General features: G+C 38.0%; 1 protein-coding gene across 1 annotated transcript in view; it reads left to right on the top strand.

Annotated features, from left to right (window-relative positions):
* Positions 1-9,270, top strand: part of ncf4 (neutrophil cytosolic factor 4) — a 45,600-nt gene extending 36,330 nt beyond the window's left edge. Inside the window, exon 10 of the mRNA XM_034113470.1 lies at positions 8,552-9,270. Coding sequence (XP_033969361.1) covers positions 8,552-8,759 — 208 coding nt within the window. The 3' untranslated portion in view covers positions 8,760-9,270. The remainder of the gene's footprint in view (positions 1-8,551) is intronic.
* Positions 9,271-19,191: the final 9,921 nt, after the last annotated feature.

Raw genomic sequence — 19,191 nt, 5'->3', positions numbered from 1 at the left:
TTTCTTAGTTTTAGTGAGGACTCGAGCAGCGGCGTTCTGAATTAGCTGCAGCTTTCTAATAGATTTTTTAGTGAGGCCTGTAAAGACACCATTGCAGTAGTCGAGTCTACTGAAGATAAAAGCATGGACAAGTTTTTCCAAATCCTGCTGTGACATTAGTCCTTTAATCCTAGATATGTTCTTTAGGTGATAGTAGGCTGATTTAGTAACTGTTTTAATGTGACTGTTGAAACTCAGGTCAGAGTCCATGACTACACCTAGATTTCTGGCTTTATCTGTTGTTTTGAACATTGCAGACTGAAGCTCAGCGCTAACTTTTATACGTTCTGCCTTGGCTCCAAAAACCATTACCTCAGTTTTATCTTTGTTTAATTGGAGAAAGTTCTGACACATCCAGTCATTGATTTGTTCAATGCACTTACTCAGTGTTTGAATTGGAGCATAATCTCCTGGTGAAATTGTTACGTAAATTTGTGTGTCATCCGCATAGCTATGGTAACTTATTTTGTTGTTTTTCATTATCTGAGCCAGTGGTAGCATGTAGATGTTAAAGAGAAGAGGCCCCAAGATGGAGCCTTGAGGTACCCCACATGTCATATTTGTCAACTCAGATGTGTATTTACCTATAGAAATAAAGTTTTTTCTGTCCTTTAAGTAGGACTCAAACCAATTTAGAACTGTTGCCGAAAGTCCCACCCAGTTTTCTAGTCGGTCTAGTAATATGTTGTGGTCAACAGTGTCAAATGCAGCACTGAGATCTAATAATACTAACACTGAAGTTCTGCCACTGTCTGTGTTTAAGTGGATGTCATTGAAGACCTTTACAAGAGCAGTCTCAGTGCTGTGGTTTGGACGAAATCCTGACTGGAACACATCCAAACAGTTATTTAAATGCAAGAAGTTACTCAACTGTTGAAATACTACTTTTTCAATGATTTTACCTAGAAATGGCAGGTTTGATATTGGCCTGTAATTGTTCATTACTGAGGCATCTAGATTATTCTTTTTTAAGAGCGGTTTAATGACTGCAGTTTTCAGGGCCTCTGGAAAAATACCTGAGTGAAGAGATGTGTTTACTATATGAAGTAGATCTGAGGCCACGCAAGGAAAAACATCTTTGAAAAATCCTGTTGGAATAATATCAAGGCAGCAGGAGGAGGATTTCAGAAGTTGAATAATGTCCTCTAAGTTTTTACCATTAATCTGATGGAATTGTGTCATGGTGTTTGAATTGATATTAGGTGGACATAGGGACAAAACATTTGCTGTACCTGATGTAGAGGCACTGACTGCTTGTCTAATTTTCTGAATTTTGTCAGTGAAGAAGGAGGCAAAATCATTGCACGCCCTGGTGGATAGAAATTCAGAGGCTACTGACACTGGGGGGTTAGTTAGTCTGTCTACGGTAGCAAACAAGGCACGTGCGTTGTTTTTGTTTTTGGTAATGATGTCAGAGAAGAAAGACTGTCGTGCGTTTTTCAATTCCAAATTATAAAGGCCAAGTCTCTCTTTATAGATTTCAAAGTGAACCTGGAGATTTGTTTTTCGCCACCTACGTTCAGCTTTTCGACACTCTCTTTTTTCTGTTCTCACGGTCATGGCCTTTCTCCATGGAGATATTTTCTTGCTAATCACTTCCTTTACCTTAGTTGGAGCAATGGTATCTATAACATTTTTAATTTTTGAATTAAAATGATCTACTAGCTCATTTACTGAGATGTTAGCAGGGGCAAGTGTGGATGAGAAATTATGAGTAAACATTTCCCTAGTATTTTCAGTTAAATATCGCTTTGTGGTTACCTCTTTCTGAACATTTTTGTGAACAGAAATAGAGCTCTCAAAGAAAACACAGGAATGATCAGAGAGTGCAACATCAGTCACCACAACCTTTGAGATATTCAGACCCTTTGAGATAATTAAGTCCAGAGTGTGCCCCTTATTGTGCGTGGGCTCCGCCACATGCTGAGTCAGTCCATAGTTATCAAGAACACAAAACAGTTCTTTAGCCCCTCTGTCCTGGGGGTTGTCAACATGGATGTTAAAATCACCAACAATGACTAAACGGTCAAAGTCAATACACACTATAGACAGCAGTTCAGTAAAATCATCAAAAAAGCTTGCACAGTATTTGGGTGGTCTATAGATATTTAGGAACAGAGCTCGAGAGGAGCATTTCAGCTGAAGGGCCACATATTCAAAAGAAGCAAAGTCCCCATAAGATGTCTTCCTGCATTGAATGGAATCATTGAACAAAATAGCAACTCCACCCCCTTTCTTATGCATTCTTTCCTGACTCATAAAACTAAAGTTGGGAGGTGTTGATTCGATAAGAACAGCTGCACTGTTGTTTTGTTCAATCCAAGTTTCCGTTAAAAACATAAAATCGAGATTGTGCTCAGTGATAAAATCATTGATTAAAAATGTTTTTCCTGCCAAAGACCTGACATTTAATAAAGCTAGTTTAAGTTTGTTAAATACACTATCAGTAAAACATTTTGTGACAAGCTGTGGCTGACATGGAATCACTGCTAAATTTGATAACCTCACACAAACGTTTGAGCACTTCCTGTTTCTAAGCTGATTTACCGCTCTTAATCTATTACCTATCAACACAGATATCGGCAAAGCTACTGGCAGGTAGGGCCCCGGCATGTGCTGGAAAGAGTTGAGAGTGCCATATGCCCTTGAGCCTGGACCCAGCACATATCAGTAAAAGTTTGTTGCGTTTTGTACACACACATCCTTATCAGGCTTCGGAGACTGCAGATGCTTTCTTGAAGGGATGGGAGGTGGTTGACATAGGCACAGTGATGAAGACGGGGGAGATGGTGCGCGTCTCTGCTTCGGTGATTTTGGTGGGCGTCGTTGAGGGGCGGGGGTAAAGGACATGCTGCCAACCCTGCATCTCGCCTTCATGCGGTCATCGAACTCCAGGGGGGAGGGCGAGGGTGAAAGGGTGAGCGGAGAGTAGAGAGAGCTGGGAGATGAATGAAGAGTATCCTCCAAGGCGTTGACAGGGGGGGTGACGGGCAGTGGAGACTCCTCCATTTGTGTCATAGGTCTCCCATAATCAGAACATTCCTCAGGCGGGTGCAGTGATACTTCTTCAGGGTTTTCTGCGCAATGTGTTGTGTCTTTCTCCTGTTTTGATTCCTCTTGCCGCTTGTCCTTGGCAGAGGGAACAGATTGCTGACGCAGGCAGTTGAATATGTTAGAGATAAACAATTTCACTCCTGACTTGTTCAGGCAAACTCCATCTGCCTTAAAAAGATGTCTGCGATCCCAGAAAAAGTTAAAATTGTCAATAAAATGGACAGAATGGTCAGTGCAGGCAGCTGAAAGCCACATGTTCAATGCAAACAGTCTGCTGAATCTCTCCACTCCTCTTCTGACTGGCGGTAGAGGGCCACTGATGAACACCTCCGCATTTAGAGAGCTGACAGTTTCCAACAGACATTTAAAGTCTTCTTTCAGCGCTTCTGACTGTTGTTTCACAACATCATTTGTTCCAATATGTAGTACCACATTCTTCACAGTCGGATGTTCAGCCCCAATATGCAGGATCTTCTCAGCCAAGTCGGAGACCATATCCTTGGGAAAACAGAGTACTTTGGTGTTGTTCTTACTACACAGACCTTTTACATCTCTTACAGCAGAATCACCCACAATCAGAGTTTCAGGCCCAGCCGTTAGCTTTCCCTCTAGCCTTTTACTTTTGGAGTAGCTATTGGTCCTTACCCTGCTGTGTGAAGAGGACGGGTTATCCAGGTCATCAGAAAGAGATCTCCGGTTCTCGGTCAGCGGAGCGTATCTGTTCTGGATTGGCACACTTGGTGGTTTAGGAGGATTGTTTGTAGTTCTCCCTTTAGCAGCTGTCCACGGCTGTTTCCTAGTATGAATAGGGGTTGAAGAGGCACTCTTCCTGGGTGATAACAATGCAGGCCAGCCGGTCGCATCACAGATTTCAGAGCGCTGGGCTCTGCCTGTTATTCGTCCTCCCAAATCCCATGGAAATGATTTACTCTTAGGCTTTGCACCCAGAGAGTTCCAGGGAGGACTACCACTTGTAGATTTATTACCCAGTACACAGCCCTCCTGTTCCTTGGAAACCTTGTAGCTGCTAACTAGCTGTGAGTTAGCATACCCTTTTCCATTATCTTGCAACACTGGTAAAGTGGTGTTATTCCCACAACATAGTCCATTCACTTCCACGTTAACTTCCAACCGTTGCATTTTCATTTCCAACACAGCCATCTTCTGTTAAAGTTTGTGGAAGTCATCTGTAGAGAACGGAGGCATTTTGCTGCCAACTAGCTTAAGCTAAATAGCATAGCCTACCAGGCTTTAGCTGTTGCTAGGCCACGCTACTGTAAGACTGAGGTCGTCGTAAAAATGTTGAAATATGGCTGAAACCCTCCGTCTATTTACGATGAATAACTGTCCCAGTGATAAGTTAATGTCCAGGAGCCGCTGCTCGAAGTTTTCAGAGAATAAGAATAGGAAAATCAGCATAAAAAGTAAGCAGAGGCAAGAGCAAGCAGAAAAGCGTCTGCACTGTAAGAAAGATAACAGTAGTCTTTCGTTATTATATATATATTTTTTTTTTTTTATATAAACTGTACCATATCCCTCCGAAACATGGTTGTATAACAGGAAGTTAAGTTAAGACATGTATACAATTCAGAGATGGAGTCTCGAGTCGGACTTGAGTGCCGATTTTCGGGACTCGTGACTCGACTCAGACTCGCGCACTGATTGACGCGACTCGGACTTGGACTCGTGAATTCTCGCGTACGATGACTTGGACTCGGACTCGGACTCGTGAATTCTCGCACACGATGACTTGGACTCGGACTCGGACTCGGACTCGTGAATTCTCGCGCACAATGACTTGGACTCGGACTCGTGAATTTTTCCCCCCACGATGACTCGGACTCGACTTGTACATTGACGCTCCGACTTCGACTCGGACTCGGACTCGAGCAAGTTTTCTATGGAGTCTGATGTCCTCTATCCTGGCGTGTGCACCGGCTGCGAGGCGAGTTCACGTACTGGGCCCCGCTATTCCAGTCTAAAGATGTCTAGAGACACCCCCCGCATCGTGCTGTATGCTTTCACACATTCTGCTTCCACATTGGAAAAGAGCAGCGCAAAATGCTCGTTATGTGAAAAAAATATTGAAGAGAAGGCTCCGTAACACATTACTCTAAGGATCGAGTTCAGACATATAGGCTGTCTTGAACACTAACATCAGAGTAACGTGATCTAATCAATAAATAAAGATTCAGCCGATAACACGAAAGCACATGGCTACTTAGCATGCAGAATGACGTCATTTTGCATGCTAAGTAGCCATGTGCTTTCTGGGGCTTAATCTTTATCGGTAAACCGATTTAACCGGTAAAAGTTCCTTCAAAATAAGAGTCCCGATCTTATTACTATCAAAATAAAAGTGCAAAACGAAAACTTTACCATAGGAAAATATTGGCATACAAATATAATCACTTCTCTAAAAGGTAACTCATTTTAAATATAGTTAGACATATTATAGGTCATTTACAATAATAATAATAATAACATTAATATTAGTAATAAGCTTTATATTTGTATAGTACTATTACAAGAATTGTAGCCAAACTGGCTTCACAGCAGTTCAATAGACAGATTAGTATAACATGACAGGATAAAAGCAATGTAGAGGAGCAGCTACATTACAACACAATATATCCATGAAGATTAATACATGAAGACTTGTGACTCGGACTTGACTTGGACTCTTCTTAGGTGACTCGGACTTGGACTCGGACTCGAACACAGGTAATGATGACTCGGACTTGACTCGGACACTCCTTGGGTGACTTGGACTTGGACTCGGACTCGAACACAGGTAATGATGACTCGGACTCGACTCGGACACTCCTTGGGTGACTCGGACTTGGACTCGACTACGACTCTCCCTTGGTGACTTGGACTCGGACTCGAAGAGTGGTGACTCGAGAGTGACTTGGACTCGTGAATTGGTGACTTGACTACAACACTGATACAATTGCAATGAAAGTAACAAAAACAATGCCATCTCCTTTTCAGGTTCAAAGAACACACATTGGGTTATTTACATAAACTATTCAAATTACAAATACATTTTTTGTATTTAGTTAAAAAAAAATTATCCACCGATTTACAGACGTCTCTTTCCCCATGTTAGTCAATGGGAAAAAGTATTTCTGGGCCCAGTGACGTCACAGACTGATACAGAAGTTGCAGTACCGCCAAGTAGTTCCCAGAACAGTGTCCTTCACATGCTGATATCCAAGAGAGGGAGTTACACAGTCACAAGATGGAGGAATAGAAAGCAGTATTCAATGTTTACTTCAGATTAGCTCCACGTCAGAAATGAGCATGCTTGTCATATGTCTATCTCCATAGAGGCTGAATCATCATGTTAATCACATAGCTATCATATGCCTAAAACAGTCCTGATGCTCTTCTAGGTAATCATACATCCTGTCATGAACACAGCTACAGTTGGGATACCTTTGTTAGCATGTGTACTCTGATATTGGAAGAGTACATTCAGTATGTTCACAACACTGTGGTGGTTTGAAGTGAATATATCTGCACTTTCCTTCTTGTTGTTCTGAGTTTGAATCTCTATGGTTTTTGCACTCATTGAAAGTCGCTCTGGATAAAAGAGTCAGATAAATGAAATGCATGTCCACTAATAAGAAAACACATGTTGTGCCTGCAGAAAACACCTCCTAAAAGTTCACTCCTTCTCTCTCTCTCTTATTATTTCCCGGACACAAATATTTCTTTCTTAATTTAGAGGAAGGCGGTAACTTCATATCTCATTTCCTTTGGTCCTGCACACGGTTTATTGGTGATTATTCCCACAGCAACATTTTAATCAAGCTGAAATATATCAACGGAAGCCTTGAGTCATTTCCTTTACTGGGAGAATGAATGGATTATTCAAATTACTTTTAACAAACACTTTATATGAAAGAAAGTCTATATAAAAAGCCTAAATGTAGAAAATACAAACAGGTTATTACCCCTGTTTTCTGGGGGTGACAATTATACTTTGTAGTTGTGTCTTTAATAGGCGCTTTCACACCAAGTACTTTTCCCATGAATAGGTCCCGGAACTTAATTCCCCGGAACTCTTTAATTCCTGAACTATCTAGTAGATCGCGTTCACACCGGAATAAGTCCCTGAGGGAAGCCGCTGACGTCACTTCTTCTTCTTCTGCTTTGGGTCTACTGGCAGGCCGCAAACAACTTCACGCCGTATACCGGACTCCGGGACTTCGGGTGGCAGTAAATCGCCCCCCCGAAGTCCCGGGTAAATCGCCAGAAGCGCTGACACCTCATCACTCCACCGCTCCCACGTTTTCTTTTGTGTTGCCATAAGTTAGTCTCTCTCCGTTGGTGCGCTGGGCTAATGCTAATAATGCTAATGCGAGCAAATAAAATGGCGGCTTCACAAAACCTTTCGGAGTTTTACGGGGCGTGGTTTGCAATTCGCCCAGCCAATCAGAAATTGGAACCTTTTCCTCCCCAGGAAAGTACCACCTCTCTAGCAGGGACTAAAAAGGGGTGAAAAGGTTCCCGAAAAAAAGTTCTCGCAAAATCCCAGGAACTATCGGAACTATTCCTGGGAAAAGTACTCCGGTGTGAAAGCGCCTAATGTGAGTTATATCATTATAATTAAATAACAAAATGAGAAGATACAGACAAAGACGTATTACCTTTAATTCATGAAATATATTGAATTATTGTAATTATTATCTCGAGAAAGTTATCCCATTATTTTGGGGAAACATTAGTTATTTCGAAGTAATGTAAGAACTCGTCGCCATTAATGAGTTTACCCGATAAAATGGAGGACGTAAACTAAATGCCTTTCTGAATCCAAAAATAGCGTACATTTAAACTTTAACATGAAGTTAGCATGATGTGTTTTTCAAAAATACAGACCCTTTTGTCCTTATTTCGAATGAATCTACTTTAAAGATTTTTTTTAATTTTTTTTAGATCTTCTCCATCTTTTATATCAAAACTAAAAGGTCTATGTTCTGATGAAATAACTGGATGTGATCTTTAATAATTTAGGTTTTATCATTCCACAACTTCAACCTCCTTTTTACTTTCTTTGTGGAGACCTTTTGAGAAGTATTTTATTTTGGTAGGATAGTTTGGGTGTAAACTCGATTCATGCTGACCCTTGAACGTTTTTGAATTTGAGAAACAAAAGAAATAGACATTAGTCATTTGAAGTACTTGAAATTATGAGCAAGCATAGAAATGATATGAAGTTATATGTTTTTGTTCACTTACCGTTAAACGTAAACGGGCGGCATCCTGTTGTTTGTATGATTGTGTTCTGCAACAGCTGCTTCTAAAAATGTAAAGGGTAATTCATCTTGAATGTGGGGAAAATGGAGCTTGAAAGTCATTGGGAACCTTGTTTAAACCTGAGGGCTAACATGTATTCATGTCATGTAAAAAGGTCTGAAGTCACCTCATCCCTTTCTTTATCTCTCTTCAGGAACGTCTTCAAGGAGGACGACATCTCCATAAACTACCGCGACGCCGAGGGCGACCTGATCCGGCTTCTGGAGGACGAGGACGTGCAGCTGATGATCCGAGAGAGCCGAACGCAGAGAGACAGAATCAAGAGGCCGGCCAATCAGTTCCTGTGGGAAATCCACGTGAGCGCGACCTCTGACCTCTCCGTGTACAACTCCGAGGCCTGAGAGGAGTCAGATAAGGTGTTTACAGAAGATATTTAGTATTATAATAACAGATCAGTGTGGATATCTGATCCTTTGCCTTCATGTGACAGATGTCCCTGTTTCAGTTATTGGACGTAATAAACTAATTTAATTACATTTTAAATGCTTTCTTTTTTTCCTACTGCACTCGATATATTACAGTCGGGCCACGTGGAGAAAAATGTAGATCTGACAAAAAGTGAATTACATTTTTTGAGTTCTGAGATTTTCAGTAAAAATACATTCTCACAGTTTTTTTTCTCTAAGAATATATTCTGAAATAAATGAAACGTAATGTTTTTAAGAATTCTAGTCATTTATTTTTTTCTCGAAACATGAGCCTGAGAGGAGTTTAGAGAAAGCATCTACAGAAGATATTTAGTGTTATTATAACAGATCAATGTGGATATCTGATCCTGCAAGTTATATATGTCACTGTTTCAGTTATTGGACGACACATTTCACTTCGTAATAAACTCCTTTAATTACTGTACATTTGACATGCCTTTTTTTTTCCTACTGCACTTGAGAAACTATGTACAAGATAATAATTACAGTCGGGCCACATGTGGAGAAAAATTGAGATCTGAATAAAAGTGAATTACATTTTGAGTTCTGAGATTTTCAGGAAAATTAATTCTCAAAATTATTATTCTTTTGAGGAAAAAAAAATTGAATTGAATATTTACTAAATAAATACAATTAAATGTTTCCAAGAATTCTGAAAACTAATAATTAAAAAAAATTTCTGAATATAAATAATTTCATTATTCTCTAATTGTTTTTTATTTGAATTGATTTTCTTAAGATTTCAGAATTTTTTGAATTTCGTCAGAATTCGGACTTTAATCTCATAAAACAAAAAAGAAATCCGAAAAGTCATAATTCTGCGATTTTCTGAAAAAAAAATGAAAAATACAACATTTGAACGTCAGAGTACTAATCCACTAAAGCAGTGGTTCTCAACTGGTCAGGCCTCGGGACCCACTTTTTACTTGGTCAATACATCGCGACCCAACATTTTGAAGCACTCAAATCTATTCAACAAAAAATCGTGCTGTAATATATACGCTTTTCAGAATACAATATTAATAAAAGTGAAGTACAGTGCATATATCCCTTCACAGAACTAAAGTATGCTTTTAAACAAGGTTTAATGAGATGATGGAATCAAAGCTGAACTATATAAAAAGGCACACATGCTGAAAACCCAACCCCAGCAGGGGGGTCTGGGGGGATTCTCCCCCAGGAGATTTTTAGAAATACTAACAAACTACGCATTCTGGTACACTCTGAGAAGAAAATAAATAAATCTATTACCACCCGACATATTAATAATATTTTATGCCATTGTTTGTTTTTCACTTAGTTCTGACATCTTGCAGAGGAGATAGTCTGTGTGATTTACTTTAAATTGTGGGTAAGGGTAGATAGCTCCCATTGTTCTGTGACCTGTCAATCATCAAACCGGGGGTCATATTTCATTATGTGTTCATTTTTATCTGAAGTTGTACCCATGGATGTATAAAGAAGAGTTCTACCGCAAAGTTATTCTCCGTGGGGACTTCCGGCAACAATCTTGATTCTGATTGGCCAGAAGACTCGAAAAAACATCAGCAGAGATGTTTTATTGAGAAGATGATCACTACGTGACAGAAGTTTTCAAAACCATTTATGGTCTCCGGTACTTCCAGTCCAACGCCTACTGCATGCACAGCGTTAGAAAATCGGTCCTTCAAAATAAAAGTTTGCATTTTTTCCCAAAAAAAAAAAAAAAAAAAATGGAATTTTTTTTTCAACTTTTTTTTCTTCACTCACACATCCGCGACCCACTTGAAACGGGTCCGCGACCCACTTTTGGGTCGCGACCCACCAGTTGAGAACCACTGCACTAAAGCACATGACCCCTACAAAACCGAAATACATTTAAACCATATTTACGTTATTATTTAAACACCAAGAGTCCCGTCACTAAGCCTTGAAGCGGCTGCTGAGAGGATCAAAGCTAAATGTGAGTGGAAACGGCTTTACCTGCCCTCCTTTTATCATGACAACAACAACAAAACACTGCATAGTAAATGTACTCCATCTCTGCCAAGGTGAAGCCAAAGTCACTCTGCTTGTCAATCCTTTAAAATCTCACTCGCCTTTAGAAATTAAAATGAATGCAATAGCTGTAATGTCTCCACAGCGGTTTATCAAGGACACATGCCCATTATCTATTTAATTCCCCACTTCCATTTACACTCAGTGTGTCTTTGCGTGAGTGTATTTGTGTTTTCCTGTTGAATACTAGCATGACATTGGCCTGAGACTGAATTATAGTGATGTGCATCCATTTAGGCAGAACTGAAAACCCCATTAACACCCGAACAACTTAATTTACACCACCGTGCGTCGGGGGATCCAGATGTGTTTCAGGACAAGTGAAAAAGGTTTATTCTCACATGTTTCTACATTTCTGTCACCTTCACACTCTCTTCTAACCCGATCAGTAAGAAGGTCATCTGTGTTTCATGTTCTCCTGTCCACCTGTAATCTGGATTGAATCATCTGCATTTGTCTTTGCTGCCTGTTTTACATCCAATGAACTCATCATGCACCTTCATTAGAGAACTGGGCCGGATCTACCATATGGGCAACCTGGGACAGTGCCATGTGTAAGATAAGATAAGAAGTACTTTATTGATCCCAATTTAGGAAATGTTTGCGTTGCAGCAGCATACAAAGACATGGCATTGTACATTGGAGAAATTAAAAGACTAGAAATAAACAATCCAAATTGTAAACGTCTCAAATAGCATTAAAAAAGTAAAAAATATACATGTTGAAATACAAATTTAAAGTAACAAAATATAAGCAGGATATATACAGTAATTGTGCAAGGAAGGTATTATTAAATATTAGATTTAATACAAATGTACAGTGTGATTTTAAGTCCAGTTATCAAGTGTCTGTTCGGTTGGTAGATTGATACATTACAGAGAGTTTTAATTCATTATTTACATTTCACATCTTTGGATACTCTATTGATATATATATTTTTTTTTTTCGAAAGTACAGTTGTCGAGCTGTTAGCTATCCGATGAAGTGATCAGTGAAGGAGCTTTTTATAATATATAGGAACTTTGTGCAGGTTTTACTGTAAGAATCACACACAATTATTCAATAGTGCAGAAGTATTACGTGGTGTTAGGGTTGGTGGGCACTTTGAGTTGTGTTTACTCAGACACCCCTTGCATGGCCACGTAGCACCCCCACGCAGGCTCCGATCCAGAGCCAGTTTTGTGCAGACAGTCCTGCCCCTCCAGACAACCAAACAAGCAGCAAGGACCAACATCTGGGAAGATGAATGGCAAAGACATGACACACGAGCTCTTGAATGGCTGGACAGAGGAATCACACCAACGGAAAGCCTTGCTAGTGGCCACGACCTTGGCTGGACAACCTGGAAGTCACTTAATAGACTGCGTGTGGAACAGGGGAGGTGCAAAGCACTGATGAAAGTGTGGAACTACACCACAGAAGACACGTGCAGCTGTGGATCAGTGCAGACAATGTCCCACCTACTGGAATGTGCCGATGCCGCCCGGGGCAGTCCAGAAGACCTGGCAGAACCTACCCCATCAGCTGTGGCCTGTGCCCGATACTGGCAGAACGACATCTGAGATTTCTACGGACTCGAAGAAGAAGACTCAAATGAAAAGTGCGCTTATAAATTGATTATTATTATTAATATTATGAGCTGGAGGTACTAATTGATTAGAAACAGAATCAGAATCAGGTTTATTACCAGGTAGGTTGACACATACGAGGAATTTGACTTGGTGTTTTGGTGCATAGTATACATAAACATACATAAAATAAAACAAAGATTAAAAACACAGATGAAAAACTATTGAAGACTATAATATAAAAAAAACTATAATAACGTTACAAAATTGTAAAAAGAAATATAGTAAATAATAGCAGTATTTACATTGAATATGGTTGTAATCCTAGAAATAGAAATGAATAGAATGAAGTAGAGCCAGAGTCATGCAAACTAACCATGATCTGTGAACGTGAGGAACATGGTGAGTAGTAGAAAGTGGACATAAAGGAAATATTTGTGGTATAATGCAATTAACTATATTCACTTGTTCTTATGCTACTTTATACTTCTTCAAACCATTTGAGTGTGAAAATTCACTTTGTTACTCCACTACATATATGTGACAGCTTTATTTACGCTGCAAGTTCATATTATACATACAAAATATAAATTAGAGCTGCACAATTTGGAAAAAAATAACTAAATGTCATTTTTTGCACTGATAATGCAATGATAAATGAATCAGTCAAATGGGGAAGGCTGTACCAATAGGAAGGAAATAGAGGGGATTCAGTTCAGTAAATTAAAATCTATTGTATTCGTTGTCTTCATTGGTATTTAATGACAAAGCCAGAGATATCAGCAGTCATTTAAAGCACAAATGTTATTGGTATGTTCTTTATTCTGAGAGATTTGGATGCTTTGATTATTTCATCCCCCCCTGTGATAATGGTACGGTCCAGTTACTTGAGGCTGAGAAGGAAAATGGCCTCTCCTGAGATTACTGGTTTATTTAGTGGAGTTTTTTCTTCATTTTAATATTGTTTTATTTAAAATCCCAGGTTTTATTTCCTCCTTTCAAAGTATACTCTTTTCCAGTTTACTGACCTCGTCTACAACATCTCTGTTTTGTACGTTTTCTCATGCAAAACGACATCATATGGACTTTGTATGGGAAGCAGCTGTACAACCTCACCTCACAACAGACTGGAAATAAGGTGGACACTAGGGCTGTGCGATTATGGCAAAAATCATAGTCACGATTATTTTGGTCAATAATTGATATCACGATTATTAAATACGATTATTCATTGACTTTGAAAAAATCAATTTATTGAACTTTAAAACAAATACAAACAATAATTTGAACAGTATCTTTTTAACTGTTGATTACCCTGAACGTATAATTCAACTGAAAAACCAATACAAAAATAAATGATACATTTAAATAAATAATATCAAAATAATAAATACCAATAAACAAGATCAACAAATATTTTGGAGCGCACTTCAACAAGCTTCTACACATATATAAATATGATAAATACAAATGAATTAGACTAAAATTAATTAGATCAAATATGTTGCGCGGTCACAACCTAGCAAAGCAAAATAATGTATTTTTTCGATTATGTTGTTTTCGTAATTGTGGCAGGCCAAAATCGTAATTGCGATTAAAATACGATTAATTGCACAGCCCTAGTAGACACACAAGGTAAGCTTAACAAGTAGCTTAGTTTGCTAAAAACGAGTGAACAGGTAGTAAAATGAAGCAGGAGTCAACCAAAAGGAAATGACAGATACACAGGTTACAAACTCTCCTGTGTCTTCCCTCGTTGGTAGAAGGACTTCTATCTTTAAATATAAAAGACCTTCTTCTTGGTTAATGCTAGCTGTGGTCCCAGAAAAAGAGTGTGCCAAAAGTGAATAAGCATTGGGTGTCTCCACAACACTCTCTGTGGCACTACTGAGTTATTCCTGCAAACAACTTGAAATCACAAGAACAATATTGAGTTAACGTGTCCACAAAAAGACCCCCTTGGAAACAGGAGGTCTTGCATCATCTTGCCTTTTCAGATATACAACCACTGACTTTGAAACAGGTGAACTGGAAGTAGTAAAATGCTATGAGTTATTTCCAGGTATAAGGACTGGTTTCTGCAGATCTCTGTGTCAGACTGGGATTCAGTGGTTTTGCCGTTATAAAATGAAAGAATTTCCCACTTTGGGATTAATAAAGTATATATCTGATATCTATCTATCTTATAACCGATCCAGAGTCTTGGAGTGTTTCTCGTTTGTACGTCTCTTTGATCGATGCTATGGTGAAGAGGACGATTTCATATCTTCTGTTTTCACCCTTCATCACTGCTTGGTGTCTGAAGTCTAAACTCCATCGTTGGTGCTCCTCTACCTCCCTCAGTGACGGAGGATCGACCCTCCTGTTGTCTTTGTGTCTCCTTCACCTCCCTGACCTTCCTCTCACCTCTTCCTCTTCTCTTTTATTCCCACATAAATCTTCACTTAGTGGAATCACAGTTATTTCCCACTCAGCACACAGGAAGTGGAATCACATCCCGGTTGTTGTTTCTTCACCGCGGTACTTTTGTTTGATTGCTTTTTTACTAAATCACATTATTGTGTGATCCAGATAGCTTTAGTTTGAGCTCTGCAGAGAGGACAGTATCTGTTAAAGCTTCCCGATGAGGGAAATGCTGCTATTAGTTTGAGTCATGAAGCTTTTTAAAAGGTTTGGAGCTCTTCAAAAAAGTATTGAATATTTTGATGATAATACTTTTCTACTTTTACTTGAGGAACATTTTGAATGCAGGACCTTTACTGTAACAGAGTATTCCTACACTCTGGTACTTCTACTTTTACTCAAGATCTGAGTACTTCTACTTTTACTCAAGTACAAGATCTGAGTACTTCTACTTTTACTCAAGTACAAGATCTGAGTACTTCTACTTTTACTCAAGATCTGTGTACTTCTACTTTTACTCAAGTACAAGATCTGAGTACTTCTACTTTTACTCAAGATCTGAGTGCTTCTACTTTTACTCAAGTACAAGATCTGAGTACTTCTACTTTTACTCAAGATCTGTGTACTTCTACTTTTACTCAAGTACAAGATCTGAGTACTTCTACTTTTACTCAAGATCTGAGTGCTTCTACTTTTACTCAAGTACAAGATCTGTGTACTTCTACTTTTACTCAAGTACAAGATCTGAGTACTTCTACTTTTACTCAAGATCTGAGTGCTTCTACTTTTACTCAAGTACAAGATCTGAGTACTTCTACTTTTACTCAAGATCTGAGTACTTCTACTTTTACTCAAGTACAAGATCTGAGTACTTCTACTTTTACTCAAGATCTGAGTGCTTCTACTTTTACTCAAGTACAAGATCTGAGTACTTCTACTTTTACTCAAGATCTGAGTGCTTCTACTTTTACTCAAGTACAAGATCTGTGTACTTCTACTTTTACTCAAGTACAAGTTCTGTGTACTTCTACTTTTACTCAATTACAATATCTGAGTACTTCTGCTTTTACTCAAGTACACGATCTGAGTACTTCTACTTTTACTCAAGTACAAGATCTGTGTACTTCTACTTCTACTCAAGTACGAGATTATTTTAATGTTGATATTTAAATGTTGTTGTATTTATTAAACCCTGATCATGGGATGCTGGCTCTTTCTCTGTTGCTCTTTCTGGATGAATGTCAGGGCAGAAATGAGCCTCGCTTTGTCCTTAAACAACACCATGAATGTCTTTAAACACAACATGGAGGAAGTGAAAGCGTTCAAGTGTCAAACTGAACGTTTTTAAGACAATCTGACGAGCTCTTATTTTGAAACATCCTAAAGATATTTCTCCTTGCTGCCTTCAGCCTTTTGATTATACACAGAAACTCTGTATTACATCACCTGCTGATAGGTTGAGATCTCACTCTGTATTACATCACCTGCTGATAGGTTGAGATCTCACTCTGTATTACATCACCTGCTGATAGGTTGAGATCTCACTCTGTATTACATCACCTGCTGATAGGTTGAGATCTCACTCTGTATTACATCACCTGCTGATAGGTTGAGATCTCACTCTGTATTACATCACCTGCTGATAGGTTGAGATCTCACAAACACTGGGAGCATCTGTTGAACCTCAGAAGGGATCTTTTATATTAACTATAAATAAATATACATAAACATTTCCTCTGCAGCGCTGCCTCTCATTGGCCTTGATGAGTTACTGCAGTTTCCTCTCAGCACCGAGTGTGATTGATGTGTTAATTGATGGTGTATATGTGTTAATTGATGGTGTAGTGTGTTATATTATGGTGTTGATGGTGTAGAGTGTAATTGATGGTGTAGTTGTGTTAATAGATGTGTTAATTGATGGTGTAGATGTGTTAATAGATGTGTTTAATTGATGGTTGTAGATGTGTAATTGATGGTGTAGATGTTGTTAATTGATGGTGTATATGTGTTAATTGGATGGTGTAGATGTGTTTAATAGATGGTGTATATATGTTAATTGATGGTGTAGATGTGTTAATTGATGGTTTGTAGATGTGTAATTGATGGTGTAGATGTGTTAATTGATGGTGTAGTTGTGTTTAATAGATGTGTTAATGATGGTTTGTAGATGTGTTAATAGATGTGTTAATTGATGGTGTATATGTGTTAATTGATGGTGTTAGATGTGTTAATTGATGGTGTGTATATGTGTTAATTGATGGTAGATGTGTTAATAGATGGTGTATATATGTAATTGATGTTGTAGATGTGTTAATTGATGGTGTAGATGTGTTAATTGATGGTGTAGATGTGTTAATTGATGGTTGTAGTTGTGTTAATAGATGTGTTAATTGATGGTGTAGATTTGTTAATAGATGTGTTAATTGATGGTTGTAGATGTGTTAATTGATGGTGTTGTAGATGTGTTAATGATGGTTGTATATGTGTTAATTGATGGTGTAGATGTGTTAATAGATGGTGTATATATGTTAATTGATGGGTTGTAGATGTGTTAATTGATGGTTTGTAGATGTGTAAGATGTGTATGATGTTGTTAGATGTGTTAATGATGGTTTGTAGATGTGTTAATAGAGGTTGTATATATGTTAATTGTGGTTGTTAGATGTGTTAATTGATGGTGTATATGTGTTAATTGATGGTGTAGATGTGTTAATTGATGGTGTAGATGTGTTAATAGATGGTGTAGATGTGTTAATAGATGGTGTAGATGTGTTAATTGATGGTCTGTAGATGTGTGTTAATTGATGGTGTAGATGTGTTCATGATGGTCGTAGATGTGTTAATTATTGTGTAGATGTTGTTAATTGATGGTGTATATGTGTTAATTGATGGTGTAGATGTGTTAATTGATGGTGTAGATGTGTTAATAGATGGTGTAGATGTGTTAATAGATGGTGTAGATGTGTTAATTGATGGTGTAGATGTGTTAATAGATGGTGTAGATGTGTTAATAGATGGTGTAGATGTGTTAATTGATGGTGTAGATGTGTTAATTGATGGTGTATATATGTTAATTGATGGTGTAGATGTGTTAATTGATGGTGTAGTTGTGTTAATAGATGTGTTAATTGATGGTGTAGATGTGTTAATAGATGTGTTAATTGATGGTGTATATGTGTTAATTGATGGTGTAGATGTGTTAATTGATGGTGTATATGTGTTAATTGATGGTGTAGATGTGTTAATAGATGGTGTATATATGTTAATTGATGGTGTAGATGTGTTAATTGATGGTGTAGATGTGTTAATTGATGGTGTAGATGTGTTAATTGATGGTGTAGATGTGTTAATAGATGTGTTAATTGATGGTGTAGATGTGTTAATTGATGGTGTAGATGTGTTAATTGATGGTGTATATGTGTTAATTGATGGTGTAGATGTGTTAATAGATGGTGTATATATATGTTAATTGATGGTTGTAGATGTGGTTAATTGATGGTTTGTGTAGATGTGTTAATTGATGGTGTAGATGTGTTAATTGATGGTGTAGATGTGTTAATAGATGGTGTATATATGTTAATTGATGGTGTAGATGTGTTAATTGATGGTGTATATGTGTTAATTGATGGTGTAGATGTGTTAATTGATGGTGTAGATGTGTTAATAGATGGTGTAGATGTGTTAATAGATGGTGTAGATGTGTTAATTGATGGTGTAGATGTGTTAATTGATGGTGTAGATGTGTTCATTGATGGTGTAGATGTGTTAATTGATTGTGTAGATGTGTTAATTGATGGTGTATATGTGTTAATTGATGGTGTAGATGTGTTAATTGATGGTGTAGATGTGTTAATAGATGGTGTAGATGTGTTAATAGATGGTGTAGATGTGTTAATTGATGGTGTAGATGTGTTAATTGATGGTGTAGATGTGTTAATGTATGGTGTAGATGTGTTAATTGATGGTGTAGATGTGTTAATTGATGGTGTAGATGTGTTAATTGATTGTGTATATGTGTTAATTGATGGTGTAGATGTGTTAATAGATGGTGTAGATGTGTTAATTGATGGTGTAGATGTGTTAATTGATGGTGTAGTTGTGTTAATTGATGATGTAGTGTTAATATATGTGTTAATAGATGGTGTAGATGTGTTAATTGATGGTGTAGATGTGTTAATTGATGGTGTAGATGTGTTAATTGATGGTGTAGTTGTGTTAATTGATGGTGTAGTTGTGTTAATATATGTGTTAATTGATGGTGTAGTTGTGTTAATATATGTGTTAATTGATGGTGTAGATGTGTTAATTGATGGTGTAGATGTGTTAATAGATGGTGT

This window comes from Trematomus bernacchii, unplaced genomic scaffold (genome assembly GCF_902827165.1).
Source record: "Trematomus bernacchii unplaced genomic scaffold, fTreBer1.1, whole genome shotgun sequence".
In the NCBI taxonomy this organism is placed as follows: Eukaryota; Metazoa; Chordata; class Actinopteri; order Perciformes; family Nototheniidae; genus Trematomus; species Trematomus bernacchii.
Note: the sequence above shows the minus strand (reverse complement) of the source record. Positions and strands in the feature narration are given on the sequence as shown.